Below are 20,653 nucleotides of genomic sequence, written 5' to 3' on the forward strand. Positions count from 1 at the left end.
CGTTATTTCTCACCAAAGCTACTTCTCTGTGTCCCATCTAAGCAGATTTTGAAATAATTCCAAAATGCCTTCTATAAGGCTAATGTCTAGCTAATTTTCACTACAAGAAAAATGAAGTATCTTGGAGTTCTGGTTCTGGCATAAGAAGGCACTACGGGTTTGTTTTACTCTAAATCACCTGGAGTTGGATTTGTTGATGCTAAACCTGATTTCCACCACTGAGCCTGGTTGGTGTAAAGGATGCTATCTCTTTTTAAGAGGCAATCTTTACTTGCAAGTTCTTGCAGTCTGTACTTGTGAATGCTTCACCAGTGCTAAGGAGCTCCTATGTAGAGCATTGCTATGTAACGTGCAACAACTTTATCTCCCTTTTGTAGAAGTCAAAGGAAAAGAATGAACACCTGAAGATCACACAGAAAGTCAGTGGCAAAGTCACATGTGGTAGCTAGTACAGTCTCACTAGGCTTTTAACAGCTATCTAAAATGAACTAATTGTGAAAATATTTGTTGACATTACAGCTGGTTCTACCACTGCTACTAGTAACTTCATTTTCATGACACAAAAATTTAATATTTGAGACAGCTGAATAGTTAACCAACAGAGCTGTTTTAGCATCTGGAGAGATATCTAATGCATCTATCACCATAACATCCAATAAAATAAAAAACATGGGACCGCATTAAAAAATACCATCCAAAATGTGTTTTAAATCATGATCGGTTTCCCAATCTAAAGAAAACAGGCTCACCTCCAGTAGACAAGCACAGCAATGAGAAGAATGAGGCACACGAAGGTCAGTGCTGAGACCACAATAAGTGGGATGATCCATTCCATTTTACCAGGAGAAGGTCTCGTGGCCATGCTGGAGCTGTTCTTGTCAGCTGTGTATTAAACACATAATAAAGACAATCATTACGTGTAAGCAGAGTTACTGTATGGAAATATGTATAAGCAAAACAAATAGCTTGTGCATTTTACATGATATGAGCAAACACTCAGAGCAAAGATCTTCTAATTGCAGGGTGGGATTCCATTTGTCTTTAGTCTGAAACATTAGAGCACAGAAGTATGGTGTTTATTGCCTCATATGGCTTGGATTTTACTGCTGCCTGTAATTACAGTCTCATACACAATTTTAGGACTCTATCACTTAAGCACCTATTATCAAATGTGGAGGACCCTGCCGAGTCATTCCACCACAGCAACAAAGTAAATGTTTTGCTCCGTCATCAGTGTTCGCAGGTAAACGCACCCTGTTTCTCAACACTGCAGGACAGCTCTGTTTGCAAAGCTCAGCATAATACTTTGCTTCAGAAATAAATTTCTTGGTAACTATCTTCAAATAAAAAATCCTCAACATGCTGGGTGTCATGTCACATCATTTGCTGAATTGTCACAATCTGGTGAGTTACTGCATACGAAAGCACTTTTTAGCATATGGATTGTCAAGATGGATGGATGAATGAATGGATGGTGTGTGTTGTAACTGACAGAAGAAATTGTTATGCGGCAGCTTTTGAACAAAATGAAAGTTGGTCAATATATGAGAGCTGGCCGAGTAACTTCATTTTCACTTTTTGCATGTCTCTAACACCATGCCAAAATTACTGTATCATATATAAGATAAATATCTAGGAGTTCTTCGGGTACTGAAGCTCATAAGAATAGACCCTGCCCCTACACTGTATGTCAAAAAACACCAAAACTGTGCAAATTCAAGTAGACTTGATGAAGAGGAATAGATTAGATTTTTAGATAAGATTTTCAGGTAATCCTGTGTGGACTCAAAGATCCCTGTGAGTCCCTTCCAACTTAGGATATTCCATGATTCTGATAACATGGTAGATTAAATATTTGATTATAAACAAAAAGTACAGAAGCGGATTCTGTATTTCATCCATGTTTCCTAAAAAAACAGACTGTAATTGATTAATACCTGTCAACAGGACGTAATGGGAAAGGATTAGTGTAAACAGCTTCTGATTTGAACGAGGATCGAAACATACACACTTGAATTCTACTTATTAGACCATCAGGTCCTTCCTCACCAATGTGCTTCCTTGCCCTCGTTCGCTATTGTATTATCATATCTTCTGAAACTGCTGCAAATCCTACCAGAAGAACATAATTGCCTTTTCACCGTAGGCAGGCAAAACACAGATAATTGGAAGTCACCAGATGTCACATAATATGAAGTCATACTCTATTTTAATAGCATTTAGATTATATTCCTCCATAGGCAGGAGTAAAATTCAACTAACATGGAAGTAAAGGTTAATTGTAAATGCTTTCGCCTGACTGCTGAAAACAGAGCAAGGCTGCAGGCTGCTGCAAGCCCAGCAAGCAATCTTTCTAGTTTTAAGAACTAGGCTGATGGAGGTAATGCCCTTTAGCAAGCAACCTAAATGAGGTGCTAATCAGAGGGATGTTTGGTGGAAGTGAACGTGCACTGAGTGTAGAACTGATCAAAAGAGAGATGAGTAGCCACTGGTCTCCAACTTCAGTAAGAACGGCTACTGAGGTTACCAACAGAACCACTCTGCAGAATATGCACACGACATTGTACTTAGAGCACGTGGTGAGTGTTAGTCTTCACAGCATACTAATAATATGCTCCATACCATTTTCGAGATAGGTTTTTGATTTCCTTGATCGGCAAGGAGTAAGGAAAAGAACAACCCTACAATTAAAGCAAAGGCTTATTCTCTGTATTTACAAAACCTGCAGAAATAAGCCTTGAGGCACTGGTCTTTATCAGTGCATTTCAAATCGTTTAACATCATGAAAAAATTAAGTCTGTGAGGTGTTGCTAATCAGAATGGCAAAAAAGACAAAGTAAAAACCATGCAACGTAATAAATCTTAGTAAGGAGCCAAATGGTCCTACCACTTTACATCTGTATGGGTATTACTTCATTTCACACCAAGGACAATATTCTATTCAGTTTTACCTCCACATATTTCAACCCAAAAACGTATGTTTTTGTTTGCATGGAAAGAAAATTAAATTCCATTGTAAGCACAGCATGGGCTAGAGTCCCAATGCACGCTATTAAATTCTGCAATGCTCATGATGCTCCTCTTACTCAGTCTACTGTGGAGAACACACTTATCTGACCCTGCCAACTCTGTATGCCACAGATGTGAGGATCAGTAAGTGCTCAGTATGCTGAGTGCCAGAATTGCAAATGCCATTCCTGCACGCTGACGGCTGGCCCTGGCTTCCAGTTGGGAATGCCCAAGCAGTGATGTGCTGAGGAAAAACATAAACCATTCCTGTACTGTCTTTGAAGAGAAAGTCTTAGGTGTTTTCCACTGCTGAAGTAAAGTGTTGAGAGAGGTTAAACAAACCAACACCAATAAAAGTTGCTCTAGAATGACAGCTGGGGCCAGAAGCACAGCAGTACAGCTGGAGTACTGGCAGGTGTCTCTTGAGTGTCATTGCAAAAGAGCCTAAAAAAAGCACACTGGGTAACTTGGAAAAAAACTGAAGAAAATACACACACAAAGGACAGATCTGGGCCCTTATATCTTCCCATTTTTCTCATAACAAAATAGTATACAATAAAAAATGCTCAGCATTTTACTCTTTCTTTTCTGAAGTGAGAATGTTGAGGCATGGTAGCACCAACAGCATATCCTTGTAACTGTGCCCATGTAACTACTTCACGGAAAAAAAAAAAAAAGCTTAAAAATGGACCAGGAAACTCCATTTTTTCTAAGAAATGTAAACAGTTTCCAGTGGCATATGCCTTCGTTGAATTAATTCAGTTTGCCTTTTACTGGCTTGGAATACATCCCGGTAGGAAGGAATAAAAATTATTACAGCATATCTGTTTCAGGAGGTCCCACATGACACCAGCCCAGCATTGCTAAATAAACTTCTACGTCTATAAAATCCGTAATGCTTGCTTTCCTGTGAACCACCCGTTCAGCAGTGCCATCCAGGTCCTGGATGGATGAGGCCCTGGCATGGCGAGTATCAGAGAGCACTGGGCAGCGAGGGGTGCTTTGGCAGTGAAACTCCTGCACAAAGGTCGAGGCATTCTACAGTCTGCGAAATGTACTGTTTTTCTGGATATTCTTGGTAATTCGTTACTGAGAATAAAAATGTGTTTATTTCCCTTAAGTTACACTGCTTGCTATAATAAGCAACCACAGCCCTAATATATAACGGATCTGCTTTTTTCTTTTGTAACTTCCCTTTATCATCCCTTGACCCTGCACAAGCCACCAGTACAAAGTTCTGTTTGTTGTACTGTTGCAGATACCGATAACTACAACAATACACGTTCTGCATGCCCAAAGAAAACCTCCACTGCAGAGTTGTCTCTGTCCCTATGGTTACTTAAAAGAAAGTCACCTGCTCACCCCTCCTTTGAGTAAACAAAATTACAGACTTATATAAAACTACTAGTTAATTCTAGAAAATAATATTGGCCATGTTATTCAACTATGAAAAGGCAAAAAGGTATGTTCTTTTAAAAAAGATCACTTTCACACAAGCTCGTATCATTGGACAGCAATTTTCTACCTATTTTTTTTAAAGGCATTTATGCAGTATTCAGACTTAGAAGCTGCACACAACTAAGCATGGATTTTCACTGCTTTGTAAACGGATGCCAATCATGTTTAAACCTGATGTTGGATAACTGAGATTCATACTGTTTGCACACATCAAATTTTTTTCAGTAATCCAATTCTTTTATACACAAGCCATTTTACTGCTTGCTTCCATAAACTGCCATACAAAATGGCTCATGTGCCACATGAAAATACAGCTTAATAATCCTTGCTGTGTATGGAGAAAGAAAGAATTACACAGATGTTTAATTATCTTAATGAGGTTACCCCCGAAAGGCTTTTGTAACCTCAGACCTGGCAAAGACTGTTCTAAAAACTAAAATTCACTCTGTTAAAAGTATATGCCTGGCATGACATTTAGCCTGCACATCATGATCGCTCTACACAGCCTCTCATGGGAGGAACTCAAAATAAATGGGTGGGCACTGAGGATGGGAGGACCTGGATGAAGTTTCGATCAAGGTCCAAACACAGGTCTCTGTTCTTAGGCTCTGCTCATGACTCAGGCAAAAGCCCCAGCCAGACATATATTTTTTGCTCACAACAGCCCTTTCTTTACCTCCTATCATGTACAAAGGATCTGTTTAACTGTCTGGCACAACAAACCAGAATGATGTTGGGTTGTGTCTGTCTAGCTTGATTAAACTGAATCATCCTATTTCCTTTTTTATTTCCTTTTTTTTGAGGGGAGGGAGGAGGAGAGAGCATCATTCTAATTGCTGTTTTTCTAATTTTCAGGTTTCAGAGTCATGGACAATGCTGAGCAGCTGCGTGTGTAACAGTTGCAGATCAAAGGTACAATTAGTCTAATGTGGGCAACAAAACAGAGACAGGGACGATCAGGAAAATGAAAGAGGAGAATGCAAGCAAGCGCTCAGTGACAGAAGAAAATCATTAGCGTTGGCCAATACCACCAGACAAGAAGAGGCCAGTGCCATTTGGAAAATAATGACATGGCCTCAGGAGAGGTGTGTGTATGTGTGTGTGAAATAAGCACTAAAAGAAAATGAGCCTTGCTGTACTAATTGGCCTCGCACTTTCCCCTGTAATTTCTCATGTGTTCCCTGCTCTCCTCTAATCATCCACACTCGTGAGTACTTCCCCATTCAGTTATCTCCTTACAACTGCTAATTTGATGCTATATAATTAATTTTACAAGTGTACATTGTTATGAAACAATTTTCTACTCCTTAAAATGATTAAACTTTCCACTCACAAAAACATTTTGGAAACCCTGACAGCTTTTTAAGAACTGATTTCCTGGCGAAAAGATGCATCCAAAAACGTTTCTGCCCTCTGCGGGACACAGTAAACTGCAGCGGCGTTGTCTCAGCTCATTTCAGAAGTGAGCTGCACCTTCGTTTAACTGTCCTGATCCTCAGAAATTATTTCAGACAATTCTGGCAATATCCTCTTGACTTTGCTAGTTGTTGCCCTGATCTCAGGTTCACCTGGTTGTGGAAAATCTTTAAGTCCTTTTCTCACAGGAAGAGGTCTTGCTTATGCCTGGAGTTTCACTGAACTCAACTTCTTGCGTGAGCTAGGTCTGTTCTGTTTGTATGAATTACAGATTTCCATATTGCTATGGAAAAAAAATAACCTGAAGAAACCAGTTTCAGGCTTCATGGTTGTGTTTGACTTATGGGCCAATTTCCCAGGTGTGGGTTTTGCTGGCAGGAATCTTTGGTAACCCAGATCCAGCCTGGGGGAAAGTTCCTCTGTCTGCGTTCCTAAGTCTTCTCACAGGGCTAACAATCCCAAAAGGTCAGCCAGGCCTTACTCGGACACATTTAGTGAAATATTTGGGCAAATTCCTGGTAAAGTAGACCTCAGCTATTCATTGCAGCAGCCTAGGGACAAAAGATGCAAAGAAAAGGAGGAAAAACTCACCTAAAGAGACTTTGAAGGACATGATCCTCACAACTGGTGCAGAGAGATTCAGAGTGAAAACCTCTGTCCCCATCTCAAAATCTTCTCAGAGCTGAGAAGCGTTAGCTTTACCCAACTTCTAGGCAAGGAGTTGCCACACTTGTGAGCAGCCTAGCTTCTCCCCCTTGAAGTCAAGGACAGGGAATGAACCGCTACCTCAGGGAAAGTAGCACAAATGCAGCCTTCTTCTCTGAAGAGCCATTCCTGCCCTTTTGCCACCAAGTAGCCTCCTCGGTTCCCTGAAGGATCTGGGAGAGGCTTGTCTGGGAAGCTGAAAATATGGTACAGCTCCTTCCCTTGTGGGCAGGTATGTAACCAGAAGTTTAACAAAGATTCAACCAAGGTCAGCTTGGGTGAAACAGATGACTTTTTCTCATATCTTTTCCCCCAGCTAATGGTGGTTATTTCAGATTTTATTTTTTACACATGGAAGCCAGATGTGTAAGATACAAGGATCTTCAGAAGTTATTCTCCCCCCATATAAGCATGAAAAAATCTAATTTGCAGAGTCCTTTCAAGACCGATCCATCTTTGTGTGCAGTCTTCAGGTAGGGTCACTTCAAGCCTCCAAGCCTGCAAGTGAGCAGAGCTCTTAAAAGAGCCTGTCTGGTAGGAGGCAAAGCTGTATTGAACCACTTCCAGCAATAGCTCTCTGCATGCTAAAAAGAGACAGAAATCACTACAGACTAGAAGGATACAACCAGCAAGTACTTCTTAGCAATATGAACAATATTTCCCCAACTCTTCATTGATTTTTATCTTCTTCATGGAATAAAAACCAATCTAACAACAATCCCTCTGTCAGGAGCTAAGAAGCATGACCAGCTACCCACCTTTCCTTCAATTTACATTAGGCTGAGAATAAGCCATGAGGGCTTTTGCTAGGGCTTATATTAGGGATGTCATATTTGGGCCATTCAAGAATCTGGTGCATGAGAAACCAGGAAGCAAAAAGACCAACTAAAGACAGCCACTCCAGGGGCAGGTTCACCCAGGCAGATCAAACAGTTGGGGTTCAAACCTAAATGGTGCTGAATGCTTACTCCCAGCATTGCAAAGTGCGGTGAGGACAAGTTCCCTTCTTCCTGCTAAAAGGTTTTTAGGGCAAGTGGCGTGTTGAAAGCTGCCTCACAGGCATCTCACAGTACACTTAGTGGGAGCACCGGACTTTGAAGAAGATAGTTGGGTGAGGAATAAGAAAAACAGCAGTGTATTAAAAAATATACATATACAATCTGCAAAATCTGGTGCAGGTTTCTTGGCTTCTTCATTAATCTGTTCTCTTACAGAGAAGTTATGATTCACAGCATTACAGTCAGGTCAGCATTTCTGTAACAAATATTATTAAAGATTGGATTTAGCTTTGTTTTCTAAATTGGTTCTGAGCTATAACTGAGTGCACAATGTCTGCATTTTTGTGTTTGTAAATGTAGGGAAAAATAAATATTTATTTTTTTTCCAAAGTATTCTAACTCTAGAGCTGCTTTGATGAAAAAACAAAATTAGAAAACAGTCTATAGATTAGCAAAATAAACAATAAAAAAAAACAAACAATAAAAACATGCGCTATCTTATAAATGCTGTTGTAATATACACAATCACTCAGACAAACTCATTGCCATATCTAAATCCCAGTCCTTAGTCTGCAAATAGATCTGTATGAAAGTACTCCATTTGCTCCTTGCAAACTTTTCCTCACCAGTGTGTAGAGTTTCCCAAGCAGGAATATGTGCATGGACCTGCTGCACAGTGAGTTGGGAGCACCACAGGCATCTGTTTGCACAGGCTCGTGCAGCAAATTCTGACCACACAAGACTTGGTGTACAAGATCACCAGGGCATGCCTCCAAAGGTTGTACTTGCTGTGCACATACTGTGGAGTAGGTACATATATCCAGAGCTGATGTGTACAGGAGCATCATTAATTCTCATCAAGACAAATATAGCAAATCTGTGAGCTCTGCCTGGCTAAATTTTTTTCACAGGGAAAAAAAAAAAAAGGAGGTAAGCATAGTGCAAAAGGTTCCTGGTCTTAAAAGATCAGAGCATGTAGATTTTGTGGTGAGAAATAAACCACCAACAATCCCATATTTGGGAGAATGTCTCAAAATCAATCAGGGAGAATCCTGCAGATAAACAAAATTAGCTTACAGCATACAGAGCAAGCTTCCCATGAAACACTAGCTCTGCAGAGCAACCAATCTTCCAAATTAATTTCAAAACCATAGTTCACTGCATTTCCCCCCCCTTAAAAACAACAACAAACACTTCACGCAGCCTTTTCCAAAACATTTTTTTTCCAAATTTCCTCTTCTAGTAAGAAGAACAAGTAGCACGAGTCTGTCCTAATAAAATAAAAATATGATTCTTTCCTCTCTATTTCCCCCAGTAATAATTTGTTGGTTTGGTCCTGTAATGACCTGTCTATCGTGGAATCCAGGCACCACAAAAATCTATCAACTTGAAATCAGTAAGGAATTTGGTTTGTGCAATTTTCCAACAGTCTTATGCTGGTAAAAACAAGGCCACTCACCTGGGTTAATGGTGATGAATTTGTTATCTGAGGGGTATTCCTCTGGAAACCTGTCATCCTTTGGAGGAGGTTTTCTTGTTGTCTCTGGTCTTCTTGGGATCTTCCCTGGGTAAAGTTCGTTGGTGAATGTTGGCGGCACTTGGGTGGAAGGGAGAGGCTGGGGCTGAGCATCTGCTTCGGTAAAACTCTCCTCAGGGTGTCCAGCCTTAGGGGCAACGTTTTGGTTTGGCTCTTCACCCGATATGGTTTTATTTCCTTCCTCCTCAGCAGTCCGGTTGGGGGAAGCCGTGGCCACACTGGGCTCTGTGCTATTGCGCGCCTCCGCGGCTGCCGTCGCCCTGCTTTTCTCCTTCTTCTCGGCATCCTTTTCATCTTCTTCCTCATGCTCCCTCTCTCCGTCCTCACTTTCACTCTTTTCATCCTTTTCCCCCTCCTCGGCTCCCTCGCTGTCCTTCGTCAGCGCCGAGTCCCGCTCTGGCCCTGGGGAGGCGGCGGCTGGGGCCTCTGTGGTAGCTACCACCGGCCGGCCGGCCTGCTTGCTGGGGGCGGCCGCCGCGGGGAGGCGGGTGGGCCACACGCTGCTGGGGAAGGAGGAGATGCCGCCACCGCTGAAGCCCAGCCCCGCCAGCAAGGTGCTGGTCACCACCGAGGCCACGGTGGCCTGGCTGCCGCTGGAGGAAGGCCCCATCCCCGTGGCCATGGACACAAAGGAGAAGGGGAGCCCCGAGGAGGTCCATGTGGAGGAGCCAGAACTGATGGGAGCCATGTCGGCTGAGGAGGCAGGAGAGGCCGTGGGCTTGAGGAGGTCAACGGCAGCAGAGAGGAAGAAAACACAGCAGAGAGCATCAGCAGGGGCCCCAGTATACTACCTGGGATCAATTTTCTTTTGCTTTCCCTCCCTTTCTACACAAATGCAATTCCGCTTTTAAAAACAAAAGACCTAAACCACCTAGATGCAAGGCCAAGCCAGGAACAGCACAAGCAACAGAGCCACGCTATGGCAAACAACGCTGAGAGGACGCTTGTGTTTGCCATTTCTGAACAATCATTATCATCAAAAGCCTCTTTATTGTTATCTTTATTTTACAGTGGGACCTTCTCCACCCATGTCACTGGTGACTTGTGTGTAAAGTTTCCTCTCGGGGTGGGAAAAGATTTAACGAAGTTTAACGAGTTTAGCTGCATTGCTCACATCTCTTTAATCCTCAGAATACGTAAGTTTAAAAATACAGTATTACATAAGGGCTGTCCCAGAATAAGAGCTGTGCTGCCAACGTGTGCATCCATGGCTGGTGGGTCTGCTCTGACAGGGAACTCTGGCTCTTCCCACACGCCTTGGACGGTACTATTTTTATTTCCTAAATTTACCTATCAGAACCTTGGTATATATTTGAAGAACTAGACAAGTAATCCACCTCCTTAAATTACATGTGGAAAAAACCAATGAAATTCAGTCAGTTGTCTAAGGCCAAGGAGTAATTCTGTGCAAGAGCCAGGATCAACATTTCTGCTCAGACCACTTTACTATGGTCCCGCTCCAACTTATTCAAAAATGTCTCACGTTACTGAATTCATCAGCAAGAAGACCATTAGGTGGAAATGCACACATCACACATGGGCACACAAGAGTTAAATTGGTCCTGCTAAACCTCGAACAAGACCATAAAATGTCTATGCATTTCTGGAACTGAAATCTGTAACTTAACAGTATATCTGCATCTCTCTGCAATTCCCAGTTTCAATCAGGCCATGTAGTTGAAATACTGCAGCAAAACAAGAAAGGCTTTATCACGTTATTTTTGACCAGCTGCAATCTCAGAGAAACAGAGATCTCAAAAGAAAACCTGTGCTTTAAAGATTTCAAGCCAAAACTTTAAATAAGCATCTAAACTTTCGGATACGTATCAGCATAAATCCCTAAGGCGTTGTGAGATTTGCTTGTTGCTGGCATGTATGGTCTCAAAGCTGGACTGAGTATTAAAATTTGACAGCAGATTTTACAAGTCTAGAATACCTCTATACATCATTAAACAAACATTAATCATTCAAATTCAAGCTTTGTATGCGTTACTTGCTTACAAGGGAGTATATCAAACTGGAACAGAATAAAAACAGAAGCAACATACTTATAGCAAATTCAATAGCATGAATTCAGTCCATAAATTTGATTGAACAGTTCGGTGCACTGAATACGAGAATTTTAGGTTACGGATAGTTTAAGTAACCTCATCAGGTGCTTTCAAAACTGAAAGAACGTATTCCATTTTTACTATAAATGTATCAACATTTCTGATTCTGGAATACAAAAGCCTTTTTCAGTGACTTGTAAGAGTCTCACCTGAATTAAAATTAAAACAAAAAGTTTGTTAAGGTTTTATTCACACAGTAGCAGATAACCTTAAAGCATTGGATGAATGAAGATGCTGTGCATGAAGCCTGATGCCTGTCGCATAGACTTTTGGTTATATAGTTAATAACAGCAGTTAAATTTATTTCCACAGTCATCATTAACATTACGTAACCCCATTAAATGAACTCAATATATAGTTTGGAAGATTTTTTAACACTTGATTCCCCAGTGGTTGAGGCTCTCGGAATGTGAAGTTAGAAAGCCAAAATCCCTTCAATATTTTAGGTAGGTTATGAAACCTTCTGTGGCAGGTTTGAACAACCACCTTCCCAGGAAAGCAAAGGCCTGCTGCAGATTCACAACATCGTGCTGCCACCTGGTGGGAACGCTGCCCCAAATTACCAATGCCCATCAGCTCACTGCTCACTGCAGTGATTTATGACCACAACTTACCACTCCTGTTTTCACAATTCTGGTCCCCTCGAAAATTCGAGTAGTGTTAGCTGAGAAACAAAGAATAACAGCGTTTCAGCGGATAAGGAAGAGATTCAGGAATTGACAGCTGTATCACTATACAATTCTTGCTAAACAATTGCTGAATTGCTACTATTAAACCTGTCAGGAGGGTAAAGAAATTGAGGCCTGTGAACGAACTGGTAACTAAACAAAGACTTGGCAGGAAAATGTCAGAGAAGACCTGTTGCATGCAATAAAGTACAAAACACGTATGCTGGTCTCAGTCTGGAGTTAAGGCAACCTTGGTATTACTCACCTAACTTCGCACTTTTGACTAGAGATTTGTTTGCCTTTATTCAGGCCTAGTAATGCTGATGTTAAGTACTCTGCCAGAAAACACATGCTCTCCTTCAGACCCAAGTTGAAAGAAATGTCCTGACTTACAGAGGAAGCCAGAGCAGCTGATAATAACAGTTTCTTTATGTCCTTATGATAATATTATCTTTATCACTATTTACCTGAAGTACAACTATAATCAGACTCTGAAGAATGTTTTGAAAGCTCAAGTGGATGCTATTTTTAGGTTAGATCTTGTGTACAGCCAAAGATTTGGAAAATAAATTCTTTATGGGTAGACATGGAAGGAAACGTAACATTTACTTCCACTGCAGATGTGTGTATCATTTCCACTGTTTTGAGCACTGGGCTAGAGTTCCCAGACAGTATCTGTCAAAACTGTCAATAAGGATTTACTTCTTTAACTGTAATTAAATAGGCATCATGCTCAAATTTCAAAGAATCTTTCCATTCTATCATCTGCTTAAAGAGGCCATAATCAGTAATACACTGGCTTCTGACTTCTGCCTGGCACTTAAACTCCGGAACACTATGCTGAGATAATAGATAAGTAACTAAGAAACTGTGAGCTACATAGGAGATATTGCTTAGACGGGACATTTCTTGTCAGATCCCTGCTCTCCCTGCAATGCTGCTAACACAACGGCACATGCCATGGGCACTGGCATACAACTAAATCGTGTCCACAGTTTGATATATTTCAGATGCTAAGGTCTAGAAGCTTAGGATTAAACCCCCGTTTTCCAAAAACAAAATTAAAAAAGCCTCTATTATATATACAGCATCAGACCTAACTAACGTAACTCTTTGCTTCACCTTAAGAATTTGAATTTTTAACTCTCTGCTTGTTTTGCTTTCTGTTACCCATCCCAAGGTTTACACATTTGTAAACTGGAGTGGGATGCAGTGCTCTCAGCAGAGACGAATTTTGCCCTACTTAATAAAAACATTAGCAATAAATTCCAAGGTAGAAGCAAAACTTTAGCCCTTGGGGGGAAAAAAATCTCCTGCCATATCTTGGTTCTATCTCCTATGAACTTAAATTGTTTTGGAAATCAGTGATGTTGTGAGCATGGTAAAACCTCTCCACATTTGGTTCTCAACATGAGGCTGATCTCCTTTTCTCTTTACATAAAGCAGACACCACAGACTCATATTCTGCTATAGCTGTGCCCCTGATGCATAAACAGTCTTCAATGAACTTGTTTTAGAAAACTAATACCAAGAAAATCTCTGCATTCTCCTAAAATCTGATGAACCCCTGCCAGCAGAAGGGTGTAGGCAAAGCCTCATCATTGGAAATAGGACTCTAATAAAGTCACTGGTCACAATATGAAACGAGCATCATCTGCATGCATTCAAACATCATCTGAAATCATTCCACACCATATTGCACTCTGCAAAGGAAATGTTAAACACACAAAGAGTCACTTAATGTAAAAATATGTATGCATGTTTGTTTTTTTACCTTGAAAGAGCATAGTCTGGCTAAAGTCACTACGCATTTCATTTCGGCAAACTGCTTGAACTCTGAACAGATAAAGGATGTCAGGTGAGACATGGCTAATGATGGCCTTCTGTTTAAAAAAAATAGATATTATTCAGTTTTTTACCCCCACAGTACTGTCCACGATCAGTTTGAAATATATAAAGCATTGTGCTAACACAGGACATTTGTGCCACGTAAGACAAACCCTTATCTAAATGGAGATTTTCACTAGTCCCCTGGGAGAGGGCAAGACAAAAGTCAAACGACTTCCCTGGGATAAAGGTGATGCACCCATACCCTGCTGACTCTGTCCATGAAAAAGACGTGAACGTGTCCCACATGTGCTCTCATGACAGTCTTTATGTTTGAGAGTCTGCTCTCCCCAGAAATACCTACACCACAAATTATTTGACCTTACAGGAACTGAAACGAGGTTTCTGTAGGTGGAGATGTAAGTTCTGAACCTGGTATAAGCCCAGGGAGTCACTGTATGTTCAAACGGACTATTTTGCAACTAACTGGCTATGGCAATTTGATGCTGGTGGCCTATATAGCACGACTGCTCAGCACCCTGGGCTGGGATGTCCCTATATACTCTTACACTCGAGACAATGCCTTGCTGCCTTCCAGCGATTTCTCTGTGTTGCCTTAGACCACAATCACGTCAGTTCATGGCTTCAAGCAGACAGCACCAGTAGCTGCATAGATCACTTGAAATACCCGTGATCTCTTTAGCAAAACACTGTCTAGCTCTGTTTCAAGATGGGACAGCCCAGCTGTCTCTGCCAGAGCACTAAAGGCAAATTCCACTTTCCTTTTAAAAAGAGTTTCTTTCTTCTCTTGCCCCTAAAATAGACTAAGCTGTCATTGCCTTCCTAACCTCCAAGCTCTGCTCCACAGCACAGGGTCTCACTGCAATTTATTTCCAAGCTATCACTCCATCACATCCCCTGCATTTTTAATTATTTCTTTTACTTCAAACAGGATGCCGTCTCCGTGCCCACCTCATTTTTGCTGATTAAGGCTCTCCTCCTTATACACGATTAAAATAAAATCTCCCTTAAGAATGTGAAGTTATGACAAGAGAGAGGTTACAATACATCATAACCTTGGGTGCCTTTCAATAGATTCCTTTCTGATTTTGTGAGGCACATCATTCCCTAATGTGACCCAGATAACAATGTCTAGTGGGGAAATTGAAAATATAAATGGAAATGAAGTAAAAGAATCTTCATCTAAGGGAATAAGAGAAGTATTATTGTATAACTGATTGAATGGGCCCGGAGGACTGTGTATTTGAAAAAAAAAACGCCAACGATAACAGTCATTAGGAATAACACTCTGTGCTGCTGCATTTTTTATGTGCGTATACAATTACTGATTTCATTATTCTAGAGGCTTTCTTTGATTAACAATAAACGGAGGCCTTTCAAACCTGAATATGTCACTTTGATTTCATATGCAGAGAACGTTAAAGACGGTACAATACTTGCTTCCACTTAGACAGGAATGACAAGCAGATCAAATCCTAAATGGAGGAGATAGATCAGTGTTTGCATCTGTGCTGGAACTGTCTTGCTCTTCCCTCTTTCTCTTACAGCCAGACTGAGGCAGGGCTTGTACAGGGCCACTCTGCAATAATCCTCTAGCCCTGATGACAAGTACTGCAGGCAGCGCCTACTGATCAGAAACGACTCCAAAGACTGCAAGGGGCTACACACAGGGAAAAGCCTGAACCCAGGAGAAGGTTTTGGGGATCGAGGATTTTAATGTGAAAATCTGTGAGCTGAACAGAAGCCAAAAGGTATTCAGTCTAACTATTTCCTGAGCCAGCTGCTTCTCAGCAACAGTACATGAAAATGTGTCTGCAGATTTAGCCCTTTATGCGCTCACATAAACTATAAATTCACGCTCCAGTGTTTTGGGTAGTCTGTTAGGCAATGTTCAACTAATGCCTAACATTTTAATAGCAATTCACAGCAAGTCAAATGCTAGCCTGTCTGTAATGTAACAACAGCCTTCCTCCTCTACTTCTACTGAGGACACGATATAAGGATAGCTCGACACATATGTCTGGGGTTGATGCTGTGGTTTTACCAGGTCCTTGTCACTGTCCTTGGTGAAAGTCTTCTCCTTTTCGTCTTCATTTTTAGTCCAGCTGTAGGAGATCATGTAGTTCATGATTGGAGGGTGGTAGATGGTCTCTGGTTGGTTCCAGGTTACAAGCAACGCTGTCCTGTTCACAGGCTGCACTTTCATGTTGACCGGGGGAGTGCTGCAAGCTAAAAAAGAAGAAAAATATATGAAGCTCTCCTAAATAACTGAGAGAAAACAAACAGGGAGAACTGTGCCTCACTCTAAGAGCCAGTGTTTTTTTCTTTAATGTCCTTGCCTACAGTAACAGCTTAGGCTGCAATCCACTGAGACCAATGGGATTTAATACCACCTGCAGCTGCTTTCTGCTCTCCAGAGTAAAGGTAGAGAGAGAAACCATTCTCTGCAGGCAAGTTGCTTAGTTCTTTGACTTAACTTTAGTCCTGGCATTTGCATATATATTTTAACTTGATTACTTAAGAGCTGTGCATTTCAGCATTCACAAGTTCCCTTAAATCTGAACCCCACCTTTCCTGGCACACACTCTCCTGCTGTATGAAGGGGGTAAATAGTCTGGTGTGCTCTGCAGGCTCTGGAAATAGTAACCTCTGAAAATGTGACACTATTAGTTCAGTAAGCATTCTCCTCTTAACACAGTACATTTTTGTACATGAGAAGCAATTACTTTTCATTCCTTTTTCTACATGTTTTCCTTCACAGTCTCTGAATTGTTTGTCATTAAAATATCACCAGCACAGGGAAGACAGCCTTGATGACCCTTAGCCATTTCCTTCTCTTATCAGGCAGGGAAACCCTCCAGCCAGCCTCCGAAATCCACAGCTTCCTAACCACATCCATAGCAGAGAGGCACAAGTTACTTCTCGCCTCAGCTGAAGTCGGTGGGGAGGTCGGCACAGAACAGCTTAACTAGGTGGTGAAACTACAGCTTCTGCTTACTGGAGATGCCCAGACCCAAACTTCTCCAGGGAAGACCAAGCCCTGGCACAAAACCAGCACGAACGCTTCATGCGATGCAGAGCACAGCCCGCTCCCAGCCGCTGCAGAAAATACTTTTCAAGCAATTGAAATGTGAAGGTCAAGGTACTAATGAAGAACACTAGATGGCACTCATATGCTATCTATAAAGTCCATCATGCACTTTCCAACTATAGAGTTTAGATTTTTTCCAAGCTTTAAAAATCGTGTTTAAAATACACAATTCAGGACAGACTCTTACATTCGCTTTCCAAACATAAACTCTGAACCACGAAAAATGACTTGAAATGATACCTAAACACATGTGCTGTGGCAAAGGAGATGGCCACTTCTGCCAGGGAAAGTCAAAGTGTCACCTAGCCCATCGTGCTGATACTGTTTTCAAAATTATTTTTCCCAATATGACTTTTCCATTTAAAGTCAGCACAGTCAGGTTACACGAACTCTGCAGCTATATATTTGGACATTATTTCGCTTCTAGGGAGTCCTGGCTGTACTGAAGGGGAGAAATGCCTGTTTCTGGGCCTGGAGTTCCAGGTTGGTCTTGTAGCTCTGAAATACTCAAATAGTTAGGGTTCCTAAATAAAAATGAATAAATGTCGTAAACAACAATATTACCATTGCAACAGAAAAACACCTGACAAATGTATTTGTGCAGTTACAATTCACATTTTGTAGGCAGTCTGAACAAAAGAACGTATATTGCAGAAATACGCTTGGGCAGGCTTCGGTGTTTGCTCCTATCATGAGCGGTGACGATCTTGCAGTTTTGCAGCAGATCCTTCTGCTTAGCACAGAAAGATCCAGCACAGCAAACAAACCCTGCAGTATCTCATATCACTTGCTTGTTGACCAAATGAGTAAAAGTTTCTATTTATGTTGAGTAGAAGGGACCAAAACTTCATTCTGCTGGCAACCCAGCTTGGGTGCTGCGGAGCACGGCTGAGGGGGCACAGCTGAAAGCAGTCACAAGGATTTACAGAGCTTCGTGAGCCTCGGTGTGCCTCTCCACGCTCACCTCTTTCCTCTGAGTTCTCACTTACATCACCGTTTATTGATAACTGCACCAATAAATCATAGCTGCTCCCTTTGAAGCCCTTTTCATCACAGAATTACTCCTCAAAATGCTACGCCAGCCTTTACTGTTCCACCTAGTCAAATCCGATGGGAGACAGAAGCCCATAGTGAAGGACTACCCAGACCTAAAAGTCCTATCCAGTCCTCCTCCGTGGGGATATTCAGAGATTTATATAGTTAAAGTAATCATGCATCAAATTGTTTTAGAAATAATTCAACCAGATACCCTTCAGGACAGACAGAGATCTACCTGAATTGCAGTACCCCCCCGGAACCATCCCTAGCGAGCTGTTTTTCAGACAATGACCCCAAGCCACCCTAGGGAGAGGAGACTGCCACGTTCTCGATTCCACATCACCCTTCGCAGCCAGCATCAATGCAATGCAGAACAGCTCATACCAATCAGGAGAAAGAAGCAGGTATATCCGAAGGGTAAATAAATGGAGACTCACAGGCTTGAAGTTAAGACGCCCTCCATGACTGTGCATCCTGATCCAAGAGGGATACGAGCACTCTAGGCAGCTGGGTGACTCCAGTAACTTCCCCGAGACACACGCTAACGGGTTTTGACTGGGGCCACTGCATGACTGGGGCAAGCTGCCTTCACAGCCAGCTACAAGGAGACTGAATTTACGATACCTGCTATTTCACAGTAAATAACGTTACAAACTTTTTATGACTCAGTACGACTTCGTTTCAGTAACTCCAAGGCACGTAGAAGAACCTGATGTAATTAAGTAATAACCAGCATTTTCTGCTCAGCCACTTCTTTTTTTTTTTTTCTTTTTACAGTTTATGAATGGGCAAAAAAAAGAAATCTTTTTTATAAAATGAAACATATGGTTTTATTAATTTAACCAAACCTGCTCAGGACACAGTGGAATAATAATAAAAAAAAAACTTGATCCAATAATTCAATTTGATGATTTAATTAAAGAGATACATAATAACGTAGCAAATGTCTGAAAAGCAAGAAAGAAGTGCAATGAATTGACCATTTATAAAACAACTGGCATTTTCCACAGACCTAATTTTCCTTTCAATATTCTGTATGCCTTGGATTTTCTGTAGAAGATTAAAAGAATTGCAGGCTTCTCTTTTTTTTTTTTTTTTTTTTAATGCTAAAGAGCGTCTACTGATTTTACAAAATGTGCAGCTGAAGAACAAACAGATGCAGAAAGAGGTTGGGAAGCCTGCATGTTCCTCTGGATTGAATAAGATTGCACTGAAGAGAAACTCGAGTGGGTTTTTTTTTTTGTTATTTTGGTTTTGTGTTTTTAAACTGGGCTACATAAGCAAAGAATCCAGTGAATTCATGACTGCTTGAGAGAAAAAAAAAAAAAAAAAGAAGCAAACCCAACAACCGGCAACATTTCACACTGAAATAGCAAATCTCAGCTATTTTTAGGTAAAATATTACTAACGCTCTATTTTAAATTCAGATCCTTCAGGATAATAAAAATATCGAGGGGGATTTCAGGACGACTTTCTGTGCTATAATGCAATCCAGAGCAGAGACACCTGAACCGGCTCTGCATAGGTGCGGTGTGATGCCCGAGCCACTGGGCACTGCTGGCCTCCTGGAGGCAGAACAGCCTCGCGGGGGCCACAGGGCTGCACCTGAGGGGCACTCACTGGCAGGGACATTCGCAGCACCAGGGCCATGCCATGCAGCAGGCTTTGTGTGGAGCATGTCCTGGACCTCTCCGAATAAAAACCCCAAAGCTCACCAGCTTACAGTCAGTCCTGTTGGAGATAACCCAAACTGGGAAGCTGGCAGGCACGCTGGCTCTTGCTTTTCGGAGAAGTCCTGCAGAAAAAGGAGGGCTGCATGGGTGCATCCGGAGGGAAGCCCTCTGACCTGACTGTAGCAGCGTTCCCAGCTGTCGGCCACATGGGGGGCTGCCTGGCAGCCTGGCTGCGTCGCTTCACTGCAGATCAGCCTGCCCGGGAAGGCCGGGGGCAAGCCAGCATCTTGGCCAGCCTTGTCCTCCAGGGCTCACTCAAGCCTAGAGCAAACCTGTTTGCCACTTGTGGACAAATGCAGCATGCTAATACGGTCCTAAACGTTGGCCAGGCCAGCCATACAGCAGAGAATTATTTTCTTCATGTTAAAAACATTCCAATGGGCTGGAACAAACAAAATTAATTTAACAACTCCACATTCATCTCTTCCATAATTTGATTTGTATGTTGTATTTGGCTACGTAACCTCCACAAGGCTTTCCTAACTGAAGCCCGATAAAGCTTAATCCAAAAGCTCCTGGCAGCTCCATTTCAGAGAGATGAAAGACAAAAAGGGGGCTTATTGTTTTGCAAAAATTAACCACTGATATTCAGATACACCCATGACTGCAGAAAGGGCATGTAAGAGATTAGAACAGCTTTTTTTTATTATTATTATTTTTTATTTAACAAAAAAGCAGCCTACATTTGTTTTTCAGAGGGAAAAGCAAAACCAGCCAAACTTCCTGGGTTTCATTATGCTTTTTGCATATGCTACCTATGGTTATAAAAAGAACTATTTAGGGAAAGTTTGACAGAGCACAGGAACTGTATTTTGGATTATTTCTTGTATATCTTCTCCCTGTACCGCAGGTGCCTCATGTGATGAATCCAGTGGTACTGGGCTCAGAGGGATTTATAAAATCCTCTAAAAATGTTCCAAGTTAGCTCTTCTGTGCATAGAAATGTCACCACTTTAAAGGCAGTTATTTCTAGCTATGTTCTTTTTCCCTCTTTTGGAAAATCCCACTCTCTCCCTCATGTCTCAGCAATACAAAACTGCT

At 41.6% G+C, this 20,653-nt stretch overlaps 1 protein-coding gene across 2 annotated transcripts in view; it reads right to left on the reverse strand.

Moving 5' to 3' along the window:
* The window catches only part of PTPRG (protein tyrosine phosphatase receptor type G), a 402,421-nt gene that overhangs the window by 67,857 nt on the left and 313,911 nt on the right, over positions 1–20,653 (reverse strand). For both annotated transcript variants that reach the window (XM_067003205.1, XM_048069739.2), the window contains 5 exons: positions 15,795–15,979; positions 13,677–13,785; positions 11,849–11,898; positions 9,046–9,841; positions 750–882 (listed from right to left, as the gene is read on the reverse strand). In XM_067003205.1, the coding sequence (XP_066859306.1) occupies positions 750–882; positions 9,046–9,841; positions 11,849–11,898; positions 13,677–13,785; positions 15,795–15,979 (1,273 nt within the window). The remainder of the gene's footprint in view (positions 1–749; positions 883–9,045; positions 9,842–11,848; positions 11,899–13,676; positions 13,786–15,794; positions 15,980–20,653) is intronic.

The sequence above is a fragment of the Anser cygnoides genome, chromosome 10, assembly GCF_040182565.1.
Source record: "Anser cygnoides isolate HZ-2024a breed goose chromosome 10, Taihu_goose_T2T_genome, whole genome shotgun sequence".
NCBI lineage: Eukaryota > Metazoa > Chordata > Aves > Anseriformes > Anatidae > Anser > Anser cygnoides.